This window comes from Thalia democratica, chromosome 8 (assembly GCF_965202585.1).
Source record: "Thalia democratica chromosome 8, ktThaDemo2.hap1.1, whole genome shotgun sequence".
NCBI lineage: Eukaryota > Metazoa > Chordata > Thaliacea > Salpida > Salpidae > Thalia > Thalia democratica.
This window is the reverse complement of record NC_139172.1, coordinates 17,153,238-17,170,862: the sequence shown is the minus strand read 5'-3', so window position 1 is coordinate 17,170,862 and position 17,625 is coordinate 17,153,238. Positions and strand designations below refer to the sequence as shown.

The following is a 17,625-nucleotide window of genomic DNA, read 5'->3' as shown; positions in this document are numbered from 1 at the left end:
AATTAAATATATAACAAACTTTTTGAAAACTTTATTATTAGTAATCTAAATTTAATTAAAAACATATTTTAGTTTAGTTTATATAAAATATTTTATACAGAAGTAGAAAATATTCTAAAAAATTTTTTGTTGTAAGTTTTTAATGCAAACGATATGAGTAATTATAGAACCAATACACTAGGTATTCAAAACTAAAATAATCTAATCACAATGTAAAACTAAAATAATTTTCTAAGAAATTACCTATTGAAATTATTTCGAACGGTAATTACATAAATAAAAAACACAGTAGTGCAGATAAACTATACATTCTTCACGAACTTAATTTTAAACAAAATAGTCTTCATAAACACTATCTTACGTTCAACATATATCTGATATCAAGGTGACACCAACGTCAGTTCAGGCCTTGTGAACTTTTTCCCTGTCTTGTGTTTGGTACTGCAGGTACAACTGAAGCAGGGTTGTAAGCTGAATCATGTCGGTTTGCAGCTGATGAGTGTACTTGAGGAGGCGGTGATGCTTCAGCACTTGCTGCTTGCACAACTCCTCCATTTCGCCGTCCAATTCCGACACGTCTTCGCCGGCCAGCCTGTATTCTTCCTGCAATTACAAAGAAAATGTTTATCACGACAGGAATGAAGCAAAATTTATGGTATTTTTTATTGTTACTAAATTAGTTTCAGAGTTGCCTGCCACTTTGAGAGGAAAAATATTATGAGCTTAATAAAAAAACTTAAACAAAAATACTTTATTGAATGTGCATTGTCCACTGTAGTGTGCTATATCATTTTAGTGTTAAGAAGAAAATCTTGTAGGTAAAATATATTTAAATGTATGCATAATCAGTATTGTTCTATGTTTCAGTCTATTTTTCAAAGTTTTAATATGTTATGAAACTATTTGAACAAAAATGAGCAAATATGTAATGAACGCATAAACACTCAAGCAAATGAACGGCTCTCCACTGGAAGAAGTTGTTTGTAGGAAAACTACAAGACACCACACAAAGTTGTGTAATTTAAAACAATATTTACAATGCTCAAAGCTGGCTATAAATTATTCAACAAATTAAAGTTGGAAAAACTCTTGAAATAGTGTGTACGGGAAGCTCATTGCTAGTAAGAATGACATTAGATTGCAACATCGTAATAAGAGTAAGAATAATGTAAACAATATCGGGAATGGGTCTGAAATAAACTGTCACTGAACAATCCAGGTGGAGAGTCAATGTTGGTGTCTATGTTTGACTCAAGCGTAAAACATAAAATATTCTCTGATCCATATACTTGCCTTTTAAATTGTGACTGCAAAGGGTCATTCATAATAATTCAATAATCAAATTGAATGTACAGTAATTCATTTAATGTTTAGACATTATTTTGTATATTTTTAGATAACTGTTTTTTAATAAGTATTAAACTTTTAAAAGAAATTTTATTTACACTTACTCTAGTAGTTAAAAAACAATGGTTGAAACTACCTTTTGTGCTTCAATTTTTTCTTCAATGATCAAATTTCTCTTATTCTTCACAGACGAATCGTGTCTAACTACAAACACGTTTCCAATTGCCTAAAAGTTAACAAGATAATTTGTACAAAACAAATAAGTACAATAGAAAACTTTTAAAATATTCCTAATTTTTTTATTATATAAACAATACATACGTATTCAAAGTTTAAAACAAATAAATTATTTTAGTGAGAAACTAACAAACCTTGTAAGCATCATCAAGCATTCTAGTAATTAATCTGCATTTATTTACATAATAACAAAAAGTACTTTTTCTCTGCTGGCTGTTTCCCTGGCTCAAACCAGGAGTTTTTGTGAATTCATAGTTTTCCAAATATTTTTGCTCGTACAACTGTTATAATATTATTTAAAGTAGGTCGAATACCATTAAGACTTCAAAATATTATTTTAATTTAAAACTAAGTTAATTAGAAATACTTATTTCTTAAAGAAAACATTAAAAAAACAGTTTAAACTTACAAGAATGTCAATCACTTTTTACATATAATAGTTGAAAAGTTTCTTGACTATATACTTTTATGTTAAATTTAATTAAGATAAACAAACGAAATAAGTTTGTACTATGTCTATCATACTAGTTTTGTTATAAATGACACTCTGGTAAATATATATCTTAATGACTAGCAGAAGAACATTCTAATTTTTTAACTAAATAATCCAAATCACTATATTATATACAAAACATATTATAAAACAAGTTGTAATAGCTAATAAATGTAGAGAAGTACTTTTACATATATGGCTGAAAACATAGTTGCATACTCTTAATGGGTGAATGTCATTTTTGCACAGCCTCAGTTTTACATGAGGTGTATCTTTTGCACGAGTGGTCACTTTTGCATGATCAGTCACTTTACAGGTATTAACCCTGACCCTAACTCTGGATCTAACCATAACTCTAACCCTGACCTAATTTCTCACCCTACCCCTGACCCATAACCTCGTGCATAAGTGACACTTGTACAAAATGACGCTTCATGCAAAAGTGACGCTATGAGAAAGTGAGGGTTATTATTTTTATAGAAGGTTTAGTTAGAGTGAGTTTTTTTTTAATAGTTTTCAGTGCTATTGTCAACTAAAAATAAAACATATTTTATATAAAAACCGTGATATTTTTAAAAACATGTTTAATTATGTCTTTAAAATTACGGATTTTATATTATACTTTGTAAAAAACCCTAAAATATCTTAAAAACCAATTTAAACAGTTTGTAAGATGATAATGATACTTTACAAGTACAACTTTTGATTTAATACATTTATTAAAAAAACAAATACATTAAGTATTTTGAGAATAAAGTTAAAAAACAGTAAAGTTTATGGTAGATAAAAAAATAATTACAAAACATATTAGAACTATTGAAGTTGATAAATTAGAAATATGATAAAAACTAACGTTAAATACATGCAAGGTAACCACTTTTGGCTCCATGACACAGACACGTTGAATTTGATCAATTGTTTTCATGCTGTCTAGTAATTCACCACATATTTGCATTTGAGGGGCACCAAATCTGCAGTTCGTTGTTTGGTAGTTAAAAATATGTATTTTATTTGATACTTATTTGAATAAAAATTAATTAAAGCAACAAGTATACAAATATTTATATCAATTTTTTTAATTTTTAAGTTCCAGAGCAAAATCAATTAAAAAGTTGTAGAATTGTTTGAAATGAAACTCAGAAAATTTAGCTTTAAATTAAATCTTAAACTTGTCATTTAAAAGTATTATGAGTATATTTTTATTTCTTACTTAAACTTTCATACTTATAAAACATAATTTATATTACCTTAGAACTATCTAGTTAGAGATCAGTTTAAAGCGTTTTATCAGTTGACTATTGAACAATACAAACAAAAATAAATAAGTACAGTAACCTCTCGCTTATTTACGCACATTGTGTCCACAGAAAAAGTGCGTAAAGATATGAGAGATGGTAAAGAAACGAGAGGTACCAAATATGCTCACTATAATGGCTGTTTTTTTAATATTGCCTCTAGTTAAAAGCAGACTGGGCACTTTCCCACTTTTAACTATTTGTTTACTTTATTTTTTAAATGTGAAAACAACAGATAAAACTAGACATATATTAAAAAAAGGATTTGAATTTCTATAAAATAATAACACGAGTAGAAATAATTTTACTACATTAATAATAAGTAGAAATTATCTTTATCTTTATTTATATGTGACATTTATATTCTATTCTACTTGGCAAATTCAATTTATAATTAAGCATTTCTTTCGAATTATAAAATGGTGTATCTTAATATATAGGGCAAGACTGCTGTATTATTTCTTTGTGTTTTAAACTCTCATTATTTCATTATACTTTCATTATTAAACACAGTCATATTTATTTCAGAATTTTGATTTAATCTCTTATTGTTAACTAAATGTCTGATATACTGAGGTATAATTAATTGTTTATCAATTAGTCAAGGAACATAAATTTACAAATTCTAAAGATGAAGAGAGGTGTGTTAGCATTCAAAAACATATTTTAATTTAAAAATATACATCAAACCTAACTTGTGTAATATTAAAAAAAATATTTTTTTTATTTTTTGAATTTTATAGAATTCTGAAATGCATAACTAAACGAGAGTGCGTAACGTCACGAGTGCGTAAAGATCCGAGAGGTTACTGTAAACATTTTACGGAAATAAAACTAAAGTTGTTGGTTTATTCTAAACAAATTTGTTAAAAACTTAAAATCAACTAACTATTTTACATTATTAGACATTTTATGTTAAGAAATGTTTTAAATTGGTCATGATTATTAGTTGTTTATACTACTTAGTAGTAAAAATGGATTATACAATTAATTTATTTAATTTACAAAACTAAAACAATTGTTACAGAGCAAATGAAATTTTTAAAGAAAAACTATTTCAAAACATCACATATGTGTTTATAAGCTATTTCTTCATTTTATTAGTGAAATTCCTAAACTCAGAATTGTTATAAATCTGTTAAATTGTAGTTTTTCTAATTCAAAACAAAAAATAGTTGTAAATCTTTTTTTTTTTGATCTATTTATACTACACAATAAGAGAAAAATATTAACTTTTTCAAAACTCGATTCAACAGATGAGCCTCACAAATTTTGTACACGGCGTTTTTAATATTTATTGAATATCTTCCTTCAGCTTCTTCATAGTTGACTATCCCATCTTTCATTTGACTTAACTTTTGAAGATAATCCTCTGCCATCTTCCAATTTTTTTTTAAATTAACATTTAATCTTAGATATAACTATTATTTATTTTAATAGTTTATTACTAACAAAACAAATTTTCACTCCTATATTTGCATATAGGAGAATCTAAGTTGTTGTAAACAAATCTTATTTAAATAGATTCTATTTGAATAAAGATTTGGTTACAACAACTGAGGATCTCCTATATGCAAATATAGGAGTGAAACATTGTTTTGTTAGTAGTAAATAATAGATAAAAATCTCCTTAAAGACATTGAAGTCGAGAACTTTTAATTGTTTGCTTTAAAATAAGTTACAATATTATCTTATATGTAAGGAAAACATTTAATTTACTAAGTAGTTTTTTTATATCGTTAGAATGGTAGTGTAAATACTTTTATTTTAATTTTAAAAGCTAAATTAAATGCGCAAACCTCTTGCAAAGGCAGTTGAAACTTAATTAACTATTAAAGATTTAAATTAAAACTAAAGATGTTTCTTAAACACCAAATCAAGAATGATTTTCAACTCAGTATTTTATTTTCAACTTCCACGTCAAAATTTTATAACTAATTAATATAATTCTAACTTTAGGTGACAGCTTTGGACTTTTTGGCATATTTTCGATTATTTCTTCAGAATTAAAGCTGCTGGTAGAAACAACAATTCCACGGTTTGTATACGAAAGAAAGTCCGATTTGGCATGCAGCCTAAATATGCACCTAAACAAAACATATTGTTTAAAACGTTTAAAAAAAAAGTAGCGATGGATCATTAAAAAACTATATCTATGCCCATAAAGGAATGCTTAAAAAAACTCAATAATACCTTTTCAAACAAAAATCTAAAACAAAAAAAAATTGAATGGAATTTTACCTGACTAGGAGTTCAGAAATTGTGTTGTATTTTTTACCAACGTGTTTGCTTATAAAGTCATCTCTAACATAATCATTCAATCTTGATATATTCACTGACCATAACACGTCGTCATCCTGTAAAAAGCCTTGAACATTATAAATTTGTTTTTATATTAACTTTAAGACCTTACATTTCTTTGTCTTTTTACTATAGGTTAAAACTTTGGCAAGCTGATATATACAAAATGGAAGAAATACTATACAACTTAAAAAAGAAAATTTTTAGTATTAAAACAACATAACAGCAGTAGTGGACAATAAAGAACTAACATTTTCTATTTTCCTCATTTTGTGTTGAGGACAATCATTGCTATTTTCCATTAAGCCTATTAAAGTTTACATGTGAAAGAAATGTTTTTTTTTCAATTAATAAATTCCTTTAAATACTTTCAGAGTTTGAGATTTTAGTTTAAGATTGTTAAATATATAAGTTTTAATTTTTATAAGCATAGAAAGCAACATTTTTTATCTAAAAGTAGTCAAATTCAACTAGAGTTTTCTAATAACAAAGTAGGCAAATAAATATCCAATAAAATATTTTTTTCAATTTTAACAATAAAAACCAATCTAACTTTAAGGCCCAGTTTTTATTTGATGAAAGCTATTCAATGATAAATAGAACTAAATAAAAGTCAAATGTTTAAAAAACTTAATGCTTTTTACTCACTCTTATGGTTCAATTTAGGTTTTAGAAATCTATAACACTCATAATCTTCATCTCTATCAAACTGTAGATAGCAATTTTCTCTTTGTACTAAATTACGCTCTCTGTTTTTTAAAACTAAAATTTAAATTAAGTATTAGTAATCGAACATAGTTCTTTTACTTTATGAAAATTTATGAAACGGTATGATTATTCACATAAAGATTGCACACTATACAAATTATAAAAAACTTTTTTGAAAAAGGTTACCATTAATAAGAGAAACATAATAGTTAGCCAAATCAAAACTAGCTTAGTAGCCGTTTAATTTTTTTCAACATTTAAGGCCATATAAGAGTCAAAAAACTTGAACAAAGAAAAATTAAAATAAAAAATAAAGTTGACTCTTATAAGACAAAGTACAAATTATTGGTGGAAGACTATTTTAATTTCGACAAAACAAATTCTTATTGTTAGTTTTTATGTATTACCTGCTTTAATAAACTTTTTTTCAAAGTTTTACTTTAATAAACTAATCTTATTAGTTTACATGATCTTTTTTTTTTTTTTTATTTTTAACATCTTTTAAAAAATAGTAAAAATAAGTTTCAAAACCTACTAAAACATGACTATTTATAGTAATGTTCACTTTTCTTAATACAATTATTTTCTAACTTACTGTTATTAATATAATGTTATGATTAAATAAACCTTATCAGCTTTCTTTTGTAATTCAAATTGTCATAAATTGAACAGTCATGTAAACTAAAATTTTAATTAACTTTTTATAGATTACAAAAGTTTAAATTAACTTTAGGACATAACAATAAACTAAAAAGTACTCAATTTTTTAAAAACTAACAATGTTTCTCTATTGAGATATAGTCTCAATTTTATATAAAGTTTCTGATACATACGAAACTGCCATGTTTATTATTAATTTTTCATAGGTTTTAAAAGTTACTGAAACCAACAGTCAAAAGTTTTTCTTTTAAGTTAAAGATCAAAAACTTTCCGAAGACATTCTTTAATGTCAAAAAATATTAAATTATTTTTTTGTGAGTGACTTAACTATTAGTAATGGATTAAATGTATAACACTAAAGATTGGTTCAAATTTAAAAATATGATAAATTTTTAACAAAATAGTTTATTTTTTCTTATAAAATTTTTCACCTTCCTTAAAAAACAAATGCTTTTTTTCTGCTCATTATGCTCATGTTTTATTTTATATAATTTTGATACCTTATACCTCAAAAGTTATTTCAAAATTAAAAAGTGTCTTATAAAGGGTTGCCAAATGTTTTTTGCAAATTTTTTCAAGGTTTTCAAAATTTCCCCTGATTTTTAAAAGTACACATTTTGGGTCTATTTTTAGTTTAAAGTTGAGTTTATGGTAAAAAATTGTGTTAAATAGTATAAAAACATTGAAAAGATACTGTTAAGTTACTTCAATGTGTTTTTCAATAAAAAAAAATGATGTTAGCAAAAAAAATACTTATATTATAAATTCTTGTGTCAAATCGAAATTTAACTACTTAACTTGTTACAGGGTTGCCACAGATCAAGCTGAGAAAAACTTCCTGACTTTTTCCCGACTTTTTACTAAACCTTTCCTGACTTTTTTAAATCAAAATCCTAATTTAAACTTATTCTAAAATACATAATCTAACACTTGAAACCATCTAAAGTTTTCAATCTTATTTTTACACCGATTATAACAACATTTATTTTTTGCTAAAAATTCAATCATCTAACTTCCATTACATCTCTTAAACCATCTGTGTATGATTGATGTATTTGCAATAAACAGCTGTATCAGCAAAATACTTGTAACATTACCTTATAAACATAACTTGTCTGAAAAAAGACACAATTTTTTAGTATTTTTTAACATAAATGTATCTAATAGGAACTTTTATAATTAAAATACATCTATAGTTATTATATAGTTAGCCTTATATCTGTTGTATAGAATTTTTATTTCCTCTTATCATTTAGTACAAAATTTGTAACAAATAAACCTACTCTTATTTATTTTATAAACTTAAGCTTTTCTCTAAATATTACAAATATGTAAACTTAATCATGGCATATACCTCTATTATAACTTATTTTACAAATTTAAACAACTTTGAAAAAATTATAAATAAGTAAATTATACACATCAACTTGTTACATAAAATACTATTTTACCTAGTTATAAAGAACTCAATTATTTACTTAAACAAAAAACACTTTGACTCTAAAATTATGCTAGATAAACTTTTGTGTATATATCACAGTTTGACTATGGAAGTGCCCTTGCTACAAATCATCAAAACTAAAAAGCTTACAAAAACTGCTTGTTCAAGTAGGGTGGTTGTTCAATATGTTAATAGAAAAACTTAGGGCAGTTTTATACAGGATTATTTATTAATCTATACCAGTTGAAACGTACCAGTTGGAAATTAAATAACTTTGTAAATTTATAGGAAAACTTTGCATTTTTAGTCTGACTTTAAGGATTTTTAATTAATTTTGAACCATTTGAAGGCTTTGGAAAATAAGGAATTTTGTTAATTTAAACTGACAAAATCAGAGTTTTTTTTTAATTTTATCGAATTACCTGACTTTTCCCGATTTTTTTTTAAACCATTTTTTACAACTTATCCTTTTTTATGTCATTTTTTTAGTTTTTCCTGACTTTTCCTGAATTCTTGACTTTTGCTGACTTTGTGGCAAACCTGCATGTAATGATTTTTTTAAATTCTAGGTTTATTAGTGATTTTTGTTCAAAATTCAAGTTTTTTAATTTTTTTTTCAAAATTTATCAAATTCCAGATTTCTTAACCTAAATTGTCAAATTCTAGGTTTTTCTAGGATTCCAGGTTTTTGGCAACCCTGCTTATAGCTAAAATGAAACTTTAGATAGGAAGATCAGCTTGTGAAAAACAAGGTGGACCTTCCCCGGTGGCATTAACAGTTTTATATTTTTTTTATCAAAACAAACCACAAAAAAAGATCTAACTATTTGCAAATACAGCTCTACTACTAAATAATATTATTTAAATATACTTTCATGAACCTTCAATAAATTAGATATTAATTTTGTATTTTAGTTAGCACCATAATTTCAATAAATAATAAAATAATTAAACTTAAATTTTATAAAAACAATCAAACCTCTGAAGAAAGTGGGCTCCCACCAGTTGGTTAAAAGCAGTTTGGGCATTATTAAAACATTTTAGCAGTTGTTCATCACTACACTCTTTAAAAGACTTTTTTAATTCGTTCATAACACTTTTTATTAGGTTTTTGGTTGAAATCTAAAAAAAAAAATACTAGTCTAAGAAAAATACAAAATACTAATCTGTTTTACGAACGTTTTTACCTTTCCATTCAATAGAAGTTTTTCCATGAAAATTGAAGCAGTTTCACCATACATATCATAAGTAGAGTAGATATAATGTGGTACCAGAACTAAATGTAATACCTGAAAATTAACTTTCATTATCAAAAATTCAGAATTTTAAAACAGATAATACTTTGAATTTTAAACTTTGTTTAAAATGCTCAATAATTTAAAAATTAAGTAGAGGAAAATATATTTAAAATAAAACAAACAACAATTTTACTCATGTTCCAGATTTGTAGTTAATATGATGAAAATAAAAATGAATTAATCTTCTTTAACTTTTAAAAGTTGTTATCAATTTGTAGAAATTTTTTAGTAATTATATTTCAACACAGCATAACTTAGTTCTTTTTAAGTTGCTTATGATGACTGCATCTTAGCATAAAAAAAAATCATTTTTTATTATTTTTTAAAGTTTTCATACCCCTTAAAAACTCTTTAAATGTTTTTTTCTTATATTGCTTTTTGCTGTTAAGTCAATTTAAATTTATAAAGTTTACATTTTTAAACAACTTGTAACACTAAAACCGTTAATTGAAAAAAAACCTATATAGGTATGAAATATTAAAAATAACTTAAAAAGATAATCTAAAGAGTATTTTTTAACTTATAACTAGTACTTATAAATGCATTTTTTTTATATGTTCTTAAAAAGAATTATTATAAAATATTTTAGATTTATCTAAAAAAATAATACTGATGGTATAGGTAGAAAAATGTGTATTAAATAAAATTTTTACTTACATTGTTAACATTCATATAGTACTTGCAGGGATTCTCATTTTTAAATTTGACAAGATTGTGCTGTTCCAGTACACATAAACATTTTTTCACCTACAAAGTTTAAAAATTATTACAACACAATGACATATAGTATATGCTAAAATAAAAAATAGGTGATGCAAATATTTATAATCTGCTATTGCTAATAACAAGAAAATTATTTACTTTCTAGACTTTTTTACTTTTCCTGTTGATTTAAACATCAGTTTACACATATAATTTCTTGAAACTTTACTTTAAAAATAGAAAAACTTAACTTTTTTTACCTAAAACATAAAACACATATCTCATAATATTTTAAGTTATCAATAATTTTAACTTCAAACTTACACAAAACTAACAAATATGTTGTACTATTAAAAACTGATATTTACAAACAAAATTGTATATGTACAGTGTAATCAAGTCTTGATATAAATTATAACTACATTAGCTATAAAGGGTTAAATTCATAGTTTAAAATTAGACTTAATTAAATACTTGTATACAATAATTACTAAGCTTTAATTTTCTTTTTACCATTTTTATAAACTCATAGTGAGACAAATTGAGATAGTAATCAAAATTAAATAGTTTGATACAGAGGTTACCAAACTCATTTTCATAACCCCCCTTGACGGAAACTGAAAATAATTGCCCCCTTTGTTAAGATGATTTACTAGTTAACTATTTAATTACTTAATTACTTTTTTGTCACCTTACTTATAAACGCCCTTTGATAGCCAAAATCATCCCTAAAGAAGCAATAATGCCTATTCTGGGAAACCCTGCTTAAACAGGTTCCTTATGCAAACTAAGAAAACTAAAACTAATTCTTTCACTATTTTTTTCTGCTCTTACAATTTTTCAGCTACTTAAAATCATTTTAATCTAATGCATATTAAACTGTAATCATTTTGTCATGAGAAATTATCTAATTTTAAACTTAAAGTAAAACTAAAAGAAGAGCTTTTTTCTGGTTAAAAACTTTCATCATTTCTTATTTTAGAAAACTTGTTTTAAATGTTGCAAGGAAAACTCAATAAAAATTTTAAGTATAATGCTTGAGAAAAGAACAGATACAAAAAAATTTAGTTTGTTAATTTTTTTTACAAATTTATTATATATCAAAAGTTAATTATTCTTTTGTTATAAACAAAATATATATATGTCTTTATTATAAAGCTCTTTTAGTCTTAGTTATTTTTTATCCAAAAAGTTTTAGACAATCCCTTCAAGTGCTTAGTTATTTTTTCTTAATTTGATCACTAAAACCAAAATATTAATTTAAATAGAATTTTTATTTTTGAATGTAATTTAACTTTCTACATAAGTTTTAAATAAAAACCAACTATTAGTTTTGGTTTGTACAAACAAAACTTAAAACGTGTACTAATACATTCAAAGAATCAACCTGATTTCTTTTTAGCTTGGTACTGTGCACAATTGAAGACAAAGTAGATTGTGCACCATCACTTTTTATTATTGCTTCTCCAACTTTTGATACAATATCTCCGAAATTCTCCTTTAGAGCTTCAATTGCCAGAAAAATATTATGTTCCATTTTAGATATTTAAAACAACTGTTGAGTATAAATATGTTTGAATATTGGCATTATAAAAATAAATAAAATAAGCTTCGTTTAATAATAGTGTGACCTTAGTTTGTATACTTAATTCATAAACTGTTAATTAGTAAGAAACTATAAATATAAATTATTTTTTAATTTTAACTAAAGAAGCTAAGAACAATATTTAACTGTTTATTTTATTTATGTGATATGTTTCCTTTTTGATTAGAAGAAATTATTTCTCTAATATTATTATCATAAGCATGAAGCATAAACTGGGGTATATTAACCCATCCTTTTAGGAATGATGTCTTTAAAGCATAAATTCTTGAACAACAATAAAAGAGACCCCTGCTTTTAACATATACCACACCAAAACATTAACTATATTCAAAACAGCTGATGCAGAGGGCCACATTTCCTTACTCAAAAATTTATAAAACAATGTCATTTTGAGTTTATACTGAAGTTTTAAGATGGTGCTTTGTCATTATGTTAGAAATTTAAAAACTAATCTTTAAAATGTATTTTATCCCTTTAGAATCTTGAGTCAAATTAATATTGTTATAGACCAGTTTCTATTAAAACTTTGAATTAAAAAAAAATTAACAGTGACTTCCAAAACTACAAATAATATAAGTGTAAAAACACCACATATGAGTTTGCAGTAGGCTCTTCTTACAGACTTATCATTGATCCCTAAACACTTTGCATACACTATATAATCTGACTGACAACAGTAGTTCAAACTATTAAGAATTTCTTTTCTTTAAAAGTAGTTATTTTAAGTAAGTGTGAATTGTGCAGTAGTGTTCATATAATTTTTGAATTTGCACAAAAATTTATTTGAATTTTTTTTTTAATAAATATTCGCATAAAAATTCTTGTTTCAATTTTTAAACTAGTTTTCAGGTTTTTAACTTTTATTTTTAATCCAACTATTGAAAGAACTATGCTTACAAAAACTAATGAAGATAGCTTTTTATATTTTAAGCAAAACTAACTGCAATGCAAATATGTTTTAACTGAGCTTCTCAAAAAAAAAAACTAACTAACCTGAGTTTTCAAAATTATTACAAAAAAAATCAAAATAGCTAAGTTAGACTGAGATTATAAAAGGTATTAAAATAGTCGGAGTGTGTTGTAATCCTGATTAAAGCAGAATCTTACATGCTATTCATTATGATATTTTCATTTCGACTATAGTTTTTTAACCTTTAAGTTCTCATTCTTACATGTTTATTAGAGGATTCTCACTGAAAGTTTTTTAAAAGGTCTAGAAAACAAAAATTACAAAAACAAACTTGTCTTAACAAATAATAGTAAAACTAAATGTAAAAGCCTATTTCTAACACTTCTAAAAAATTAGTAATTTTTTGGTGAAATATTATAACATTTTAATTTGATTCCTAATAAGTAATTTCAATTGGTTTTAAAGTAATTTAAAGTAAACTATAGGGATAGGGAGTACTTTGGTGATGTTTGCTGGTCTTATGAGTCCATATGAATTGGATGTGTTTTTGCTTCATTAAAAAGTATATGAAATAAAAAATAATTAATTCAAAAACAAAAGTTTGTTGCTCAAAAATTAATTTCATCCCCAAAAATCACTGACTTTTCAATTTTTTACTCAAACAGTAATTAAACCACTTATACATGTCCTAGATTTATAATTTATGTCTTAAATGAAAGCTTGTACTTATTGACATAAATTTAAGACATATTAACTGCTTTTGGTGTATTATGATGTCATAATCACTTTAAATGTGCAAAATTTGTCTGTAAAATGTAGGGGCAGGGAGTACAGCACATTTTTTGATCATATTGTAAAATTCAAATAAGTACATATGATTCGGATGTGTTTTTGTTTAATTAAGAAGAGTATAAAATAAAAAAAAATTATTTTGCAAAAAAAAAGTTGCTGCCCAAAGAACTGATTTAAACCCCAAAAATCACATATTTTTTGATTTTTTGACTTAAACAGTAATAAAATTACTTATACATGTCCCAGACTTATAATTTATATCTTAATAAAAGCTTGTAATTATAGGCACAAATTAAAAACATTTAGACATTTCAACTGCTTTTGTTGTATAATGATGTCATTATTACACTAAATATGCAAATTTTGTCTGTAAAATTGTACTTTTTTTTTCTAATATAAAAAGCAAATTCTAATGCTGTTTTACTTATAGTTTTTGATTAAAAATATAAATGTGTCAAGTCAGCTAGGCAGAAAGATATTACTGATGTAATGTCATTTCAATTGCATGTTTATATATATTTAAAATACATTTCAAATCACTTTCCATTATTAAAAATTATAATTATTGAGAGCAATTTATATAAGTAAATACAATAACAATTAACTGTATGAGCTTAAAATTAAAAAGATTTTATAAAAAGCTTTGAAATTAGAGAATTAATATGTTTAAACAAACTAACAAATTAAGTTTTAATTTATTTAGATGTACAATACTTTATAAACTTTAACTAATAGTAATTTGAAAACAATAACATACTTAAAGTTAAAAAAGAATAATACAGATAAACATTTATTGTTTAATTAAATAAAAAATTGTAACTTTAAAAAGAAAATTACACTAAATTTAATATATTTACATGCACTTTCTATGATATATAATCTAAATCTTTTAATCTTAGAAAGGTGCTTTAATAATCATAATTAATAACGGAAAGTGATTTAAAACTTATTTTATACATATATATCAACATGCAATTGAAATGACATTACATCTGTAATATATTTCTGCCTAGCTGAGTAGACAAATTTTTTATTCTAAATCAAAAAACTAAAAGTAAAACAGCAGAAAAATTTAATTTTCATATTAGAAAAAAAAAGTACAGACAAAATTTGCGTATTTAGTATAATAATGACGTCATTGTACAACAAAAGCAGCTGAAATTTCTTTTATTTATGCCTATAATTATAAGCTTTTATTTAGATAGAAATTATATGTCTGGTACATGTATAAGTAATTTTATTACTATTTAAGTCAAAAAATCAAAAAATGTGTGTTTTTGGGGTTTAAATCAGTTTTTTGGGCAGCACTTTTTTTTGCAAAATTAATTTTTTTTATTTTTTATTCTTTTTAATTAAGCAAAAACACATCCAAATCATATGTACTTATTTGAATTTTACAATGTGACCAAAAAAAATGCTGTACTCCCTGCCCCTACATTTACAGACAAATTTTGCACATTTAAGGTGATTATGACATTATAATACATCAAAAGCAGTTAATATGTCTTTAAATTTATGTCAATAAGTACAAGCTTTCATTTAAGACATAAATTATAAATCTAGGACATGTATAAGTGGTTTAATTACTGTTTGAGTAAAAAATTGAAAAGTATGTGATTTTTGGTGGTAAATTAGTTTTTTGAGCAGCAAACTTTTATCTTTTAATTTTTTTTTCAGATTCTTATAAATGAACCATAAAAACATCAAATCATATGTACTTATATGAATATTACAATATGACCAAAAAATGTGCTGTACTCCCTACCCCTATAAACTGCTTCTAATTGTTTACCAACTATTTAATGCTGGTTTCAAAAACTCATTTTTATAATCACCCTCTTGACAGATTTTTTTTTATATATGTGCCATTTTTTATCATATATCCTCTTTTACTAATAATTACCCATTTCAGGGTTGTCACTGGTTTTTGAGAAATTTTTTCCAGGTTTTTGAAAGTACACATTTTGGGGTTACTCTAAGTTTAAGGTTAAAAACTGTGTTAAGTAGTACAATAACATTGAAAAGATACAGTAAAGCTACTTTAAATAAATGTATTTTTCAATCAAAAAAACTTTTCATGATGACAAAAAATTTTATCTATATGATTACATGATAGAGTGTCAAATCAAAATGTTTCTACTTAATATGTAAAAATTGATTAAAATTCTAAGTTTTTCCAGGTTTTATAGTCTAAATTGTCAAATTCCAGGAATCCAGACTTTGTGGCAACCCTACCATTTACTTTTTAACCCTTTTACTAGTTATATTTCCCCCATATAGATATTTAATTATTTATGAATATTTTTTTATGATATTTTTGAGTGGCTTATAATGGTTAAAAGCTATTCAACATTTGACCCTGGAGCAGGATTTAAACCAAAATTTCCAAACTGTTACAATTAAAAACTACTTCAGCAGTAGGCAAAAAATAAAATTCAATGCTTTAAGATTTTTTTAATATTTTCCTAGGAAATATTTTTTTTAAACTGCAATTACCCTGGGAACTGGGAAGCATATGAAAATCCAGGAAAATTCAAGGAAGTGGGGACCAAGTTAGTAACTAATCAAGTTGTTTGATTACTAACAACGATTGACCTTTTTATTACTATTTATAACTTTTCCAATTTTTCCTATAACTTGAACTTTAACTTACAACTAAATCTATTTAACTGAATGAAGATATAAAAATTCTATAAGGGTTGATATCAAAATAAAATATTATGCTTAAAAGTCTGTGAAAATCTGATTTAATATAACCAAAATACAAAGGTGCTGTGAAATTTTTTTTATTTTCAAGACAACTTTTAAAATTTTAAAACAAATAACTTTTACCTATTTTATATGACATGGTCTATTGTTGTTTTTGTATATAAATGATAGTTTTTGTATAAATGACAAGAAATTAATATGAAATAGTTTGCTGATGATACCTGCCTGAGTTATTATCAAAGTGACCCTAGTTATATGAATAGTAAAAATAAGTGTTTAGTATGTATAAAACTAGGTATGTACTTAACTGAATTTTGAATATATATAATATTTCTAAGTCTTGATAGAAATGTTCAAGAATACTTCAGATCTTTCAGAACTCTGGACATCTCCTCCAATACTCGACCCATAATATTGTTTATTGGACAATAAGAAATACGCTCAAAAAGTTTGGTCCAAGGAACTGGTGTACAAAATAACCTTTTTGTTATCGAGTTGCACACAAAAACAGTTTAACGTCATGTCCAGGACATTTAATGCATGATGCATGCTAATAAACTTTTTACTAACTGTTCAAAACAATAATTTTGCTTTTCAGTGAAACTTAAAAATAGATATAATTTAACAAACAGTTTATAGAAAAATAAATAAAAACATTTAAGTTTTAAAATATATCCCTAACAACAAGAAAGACAACAACCCTTCCTTCATAACCAAAATACATACTTAAAAAAACAAAAACAAAAGAAATAACTTAAAATCAAACCAGGCTAATACTAACAATAAGAAGAAACAACTAAAAACTGAAAATATTTTTACTACAAAAAGTGGATCATAATAGGCTAACCAAATGTATCTAATATGTTATAATATCTATTTTCATAAACTTTTGTAAACTTTTCCATTAAACTTTATTGGCTCTCAAGCTACACATTTAGGCGTTGAAACAGAAATAAAAAAATTGAAAAAGTTGTTTTTTTAAGATAATAAATTTTTTTTTTATGGTTTTGTTACTAAGCAGAGAGATAGTATAAAATGCTTGTCCTGGACAAGACATATAAGGTATCCTGGTGATCGACTTGATAACAAAAGGTTGTTTGTGCACCAGGTTCTAGGACCAAAAATT

General features: G+C 24.8%; 1 protein-coding gene across 1 annotated transcript; it reads right to left on the bottom strand.

Annotated features, from left to right (window-relative positions):
* Positions 1–146: 146 nt before the first annotated feature.
* Positions 147–12,032, bottom strand: LOC145842514 (DNA-directed RNA polymerase III subunit RPC3-like). The gene is made up of 13 exons (XM_082949972.1): positions 11,870–12,032; positions 10,438–10,527; positions 9,670–9,771; positions 9,462–9,604; positions 6,322–6,422; positions 5,925–5,980; positions 5,614–5,729; positions 5,327–5,459; positions 4,606–4,751; positions 2,931–3,048; positions 1,719–1,865; positions 1,484–1,573; positions 147–603 (listed from the first exon to the last, which is right to left on the bottom strand). The coding sequence occupies exons 1-13, from the start codon at positions 12,017–12,019 to the stop codon at positions 403–405; spliced, it is 1,593 nt and encodes a 530-aa protein (XP_082806098.1). The 5' UTR covers positions 12,020–12,032; the 3' UTR covers positions 147–402.
* Between the last annotated feature and the right edge of the window lie 5,593 nt (positions 12,033–17,625).

What these genes read in the sequence shown, in the direction of transcription:
- LOC145842514 (XM_082949972.1), bottom strand. Translation starts at nt 12,019, where the DNA reads ATGGAACATAATATTTTTCTGGCAATTGAAGCTCTAAAGGAGAATTTC. An exon ending in GGAGCCCACTTTCTTCAGAG is followed by an intron (nt 6,423 to 9,461) that starts GTTTGATTGTTT and finishes TTTAAAAAACAG; the next exon opens with AGAGCGTAATTTAGTACAAA. An exon ending in TTGAATCGAGTTTTGAAAAA is followed by an intron (nt 3,049 to 4,605) that starts GTTAATATTTTT and finishes AACGAACTGCAG; the next exon opens with ATTTGGTGCCCCTCAAATGC.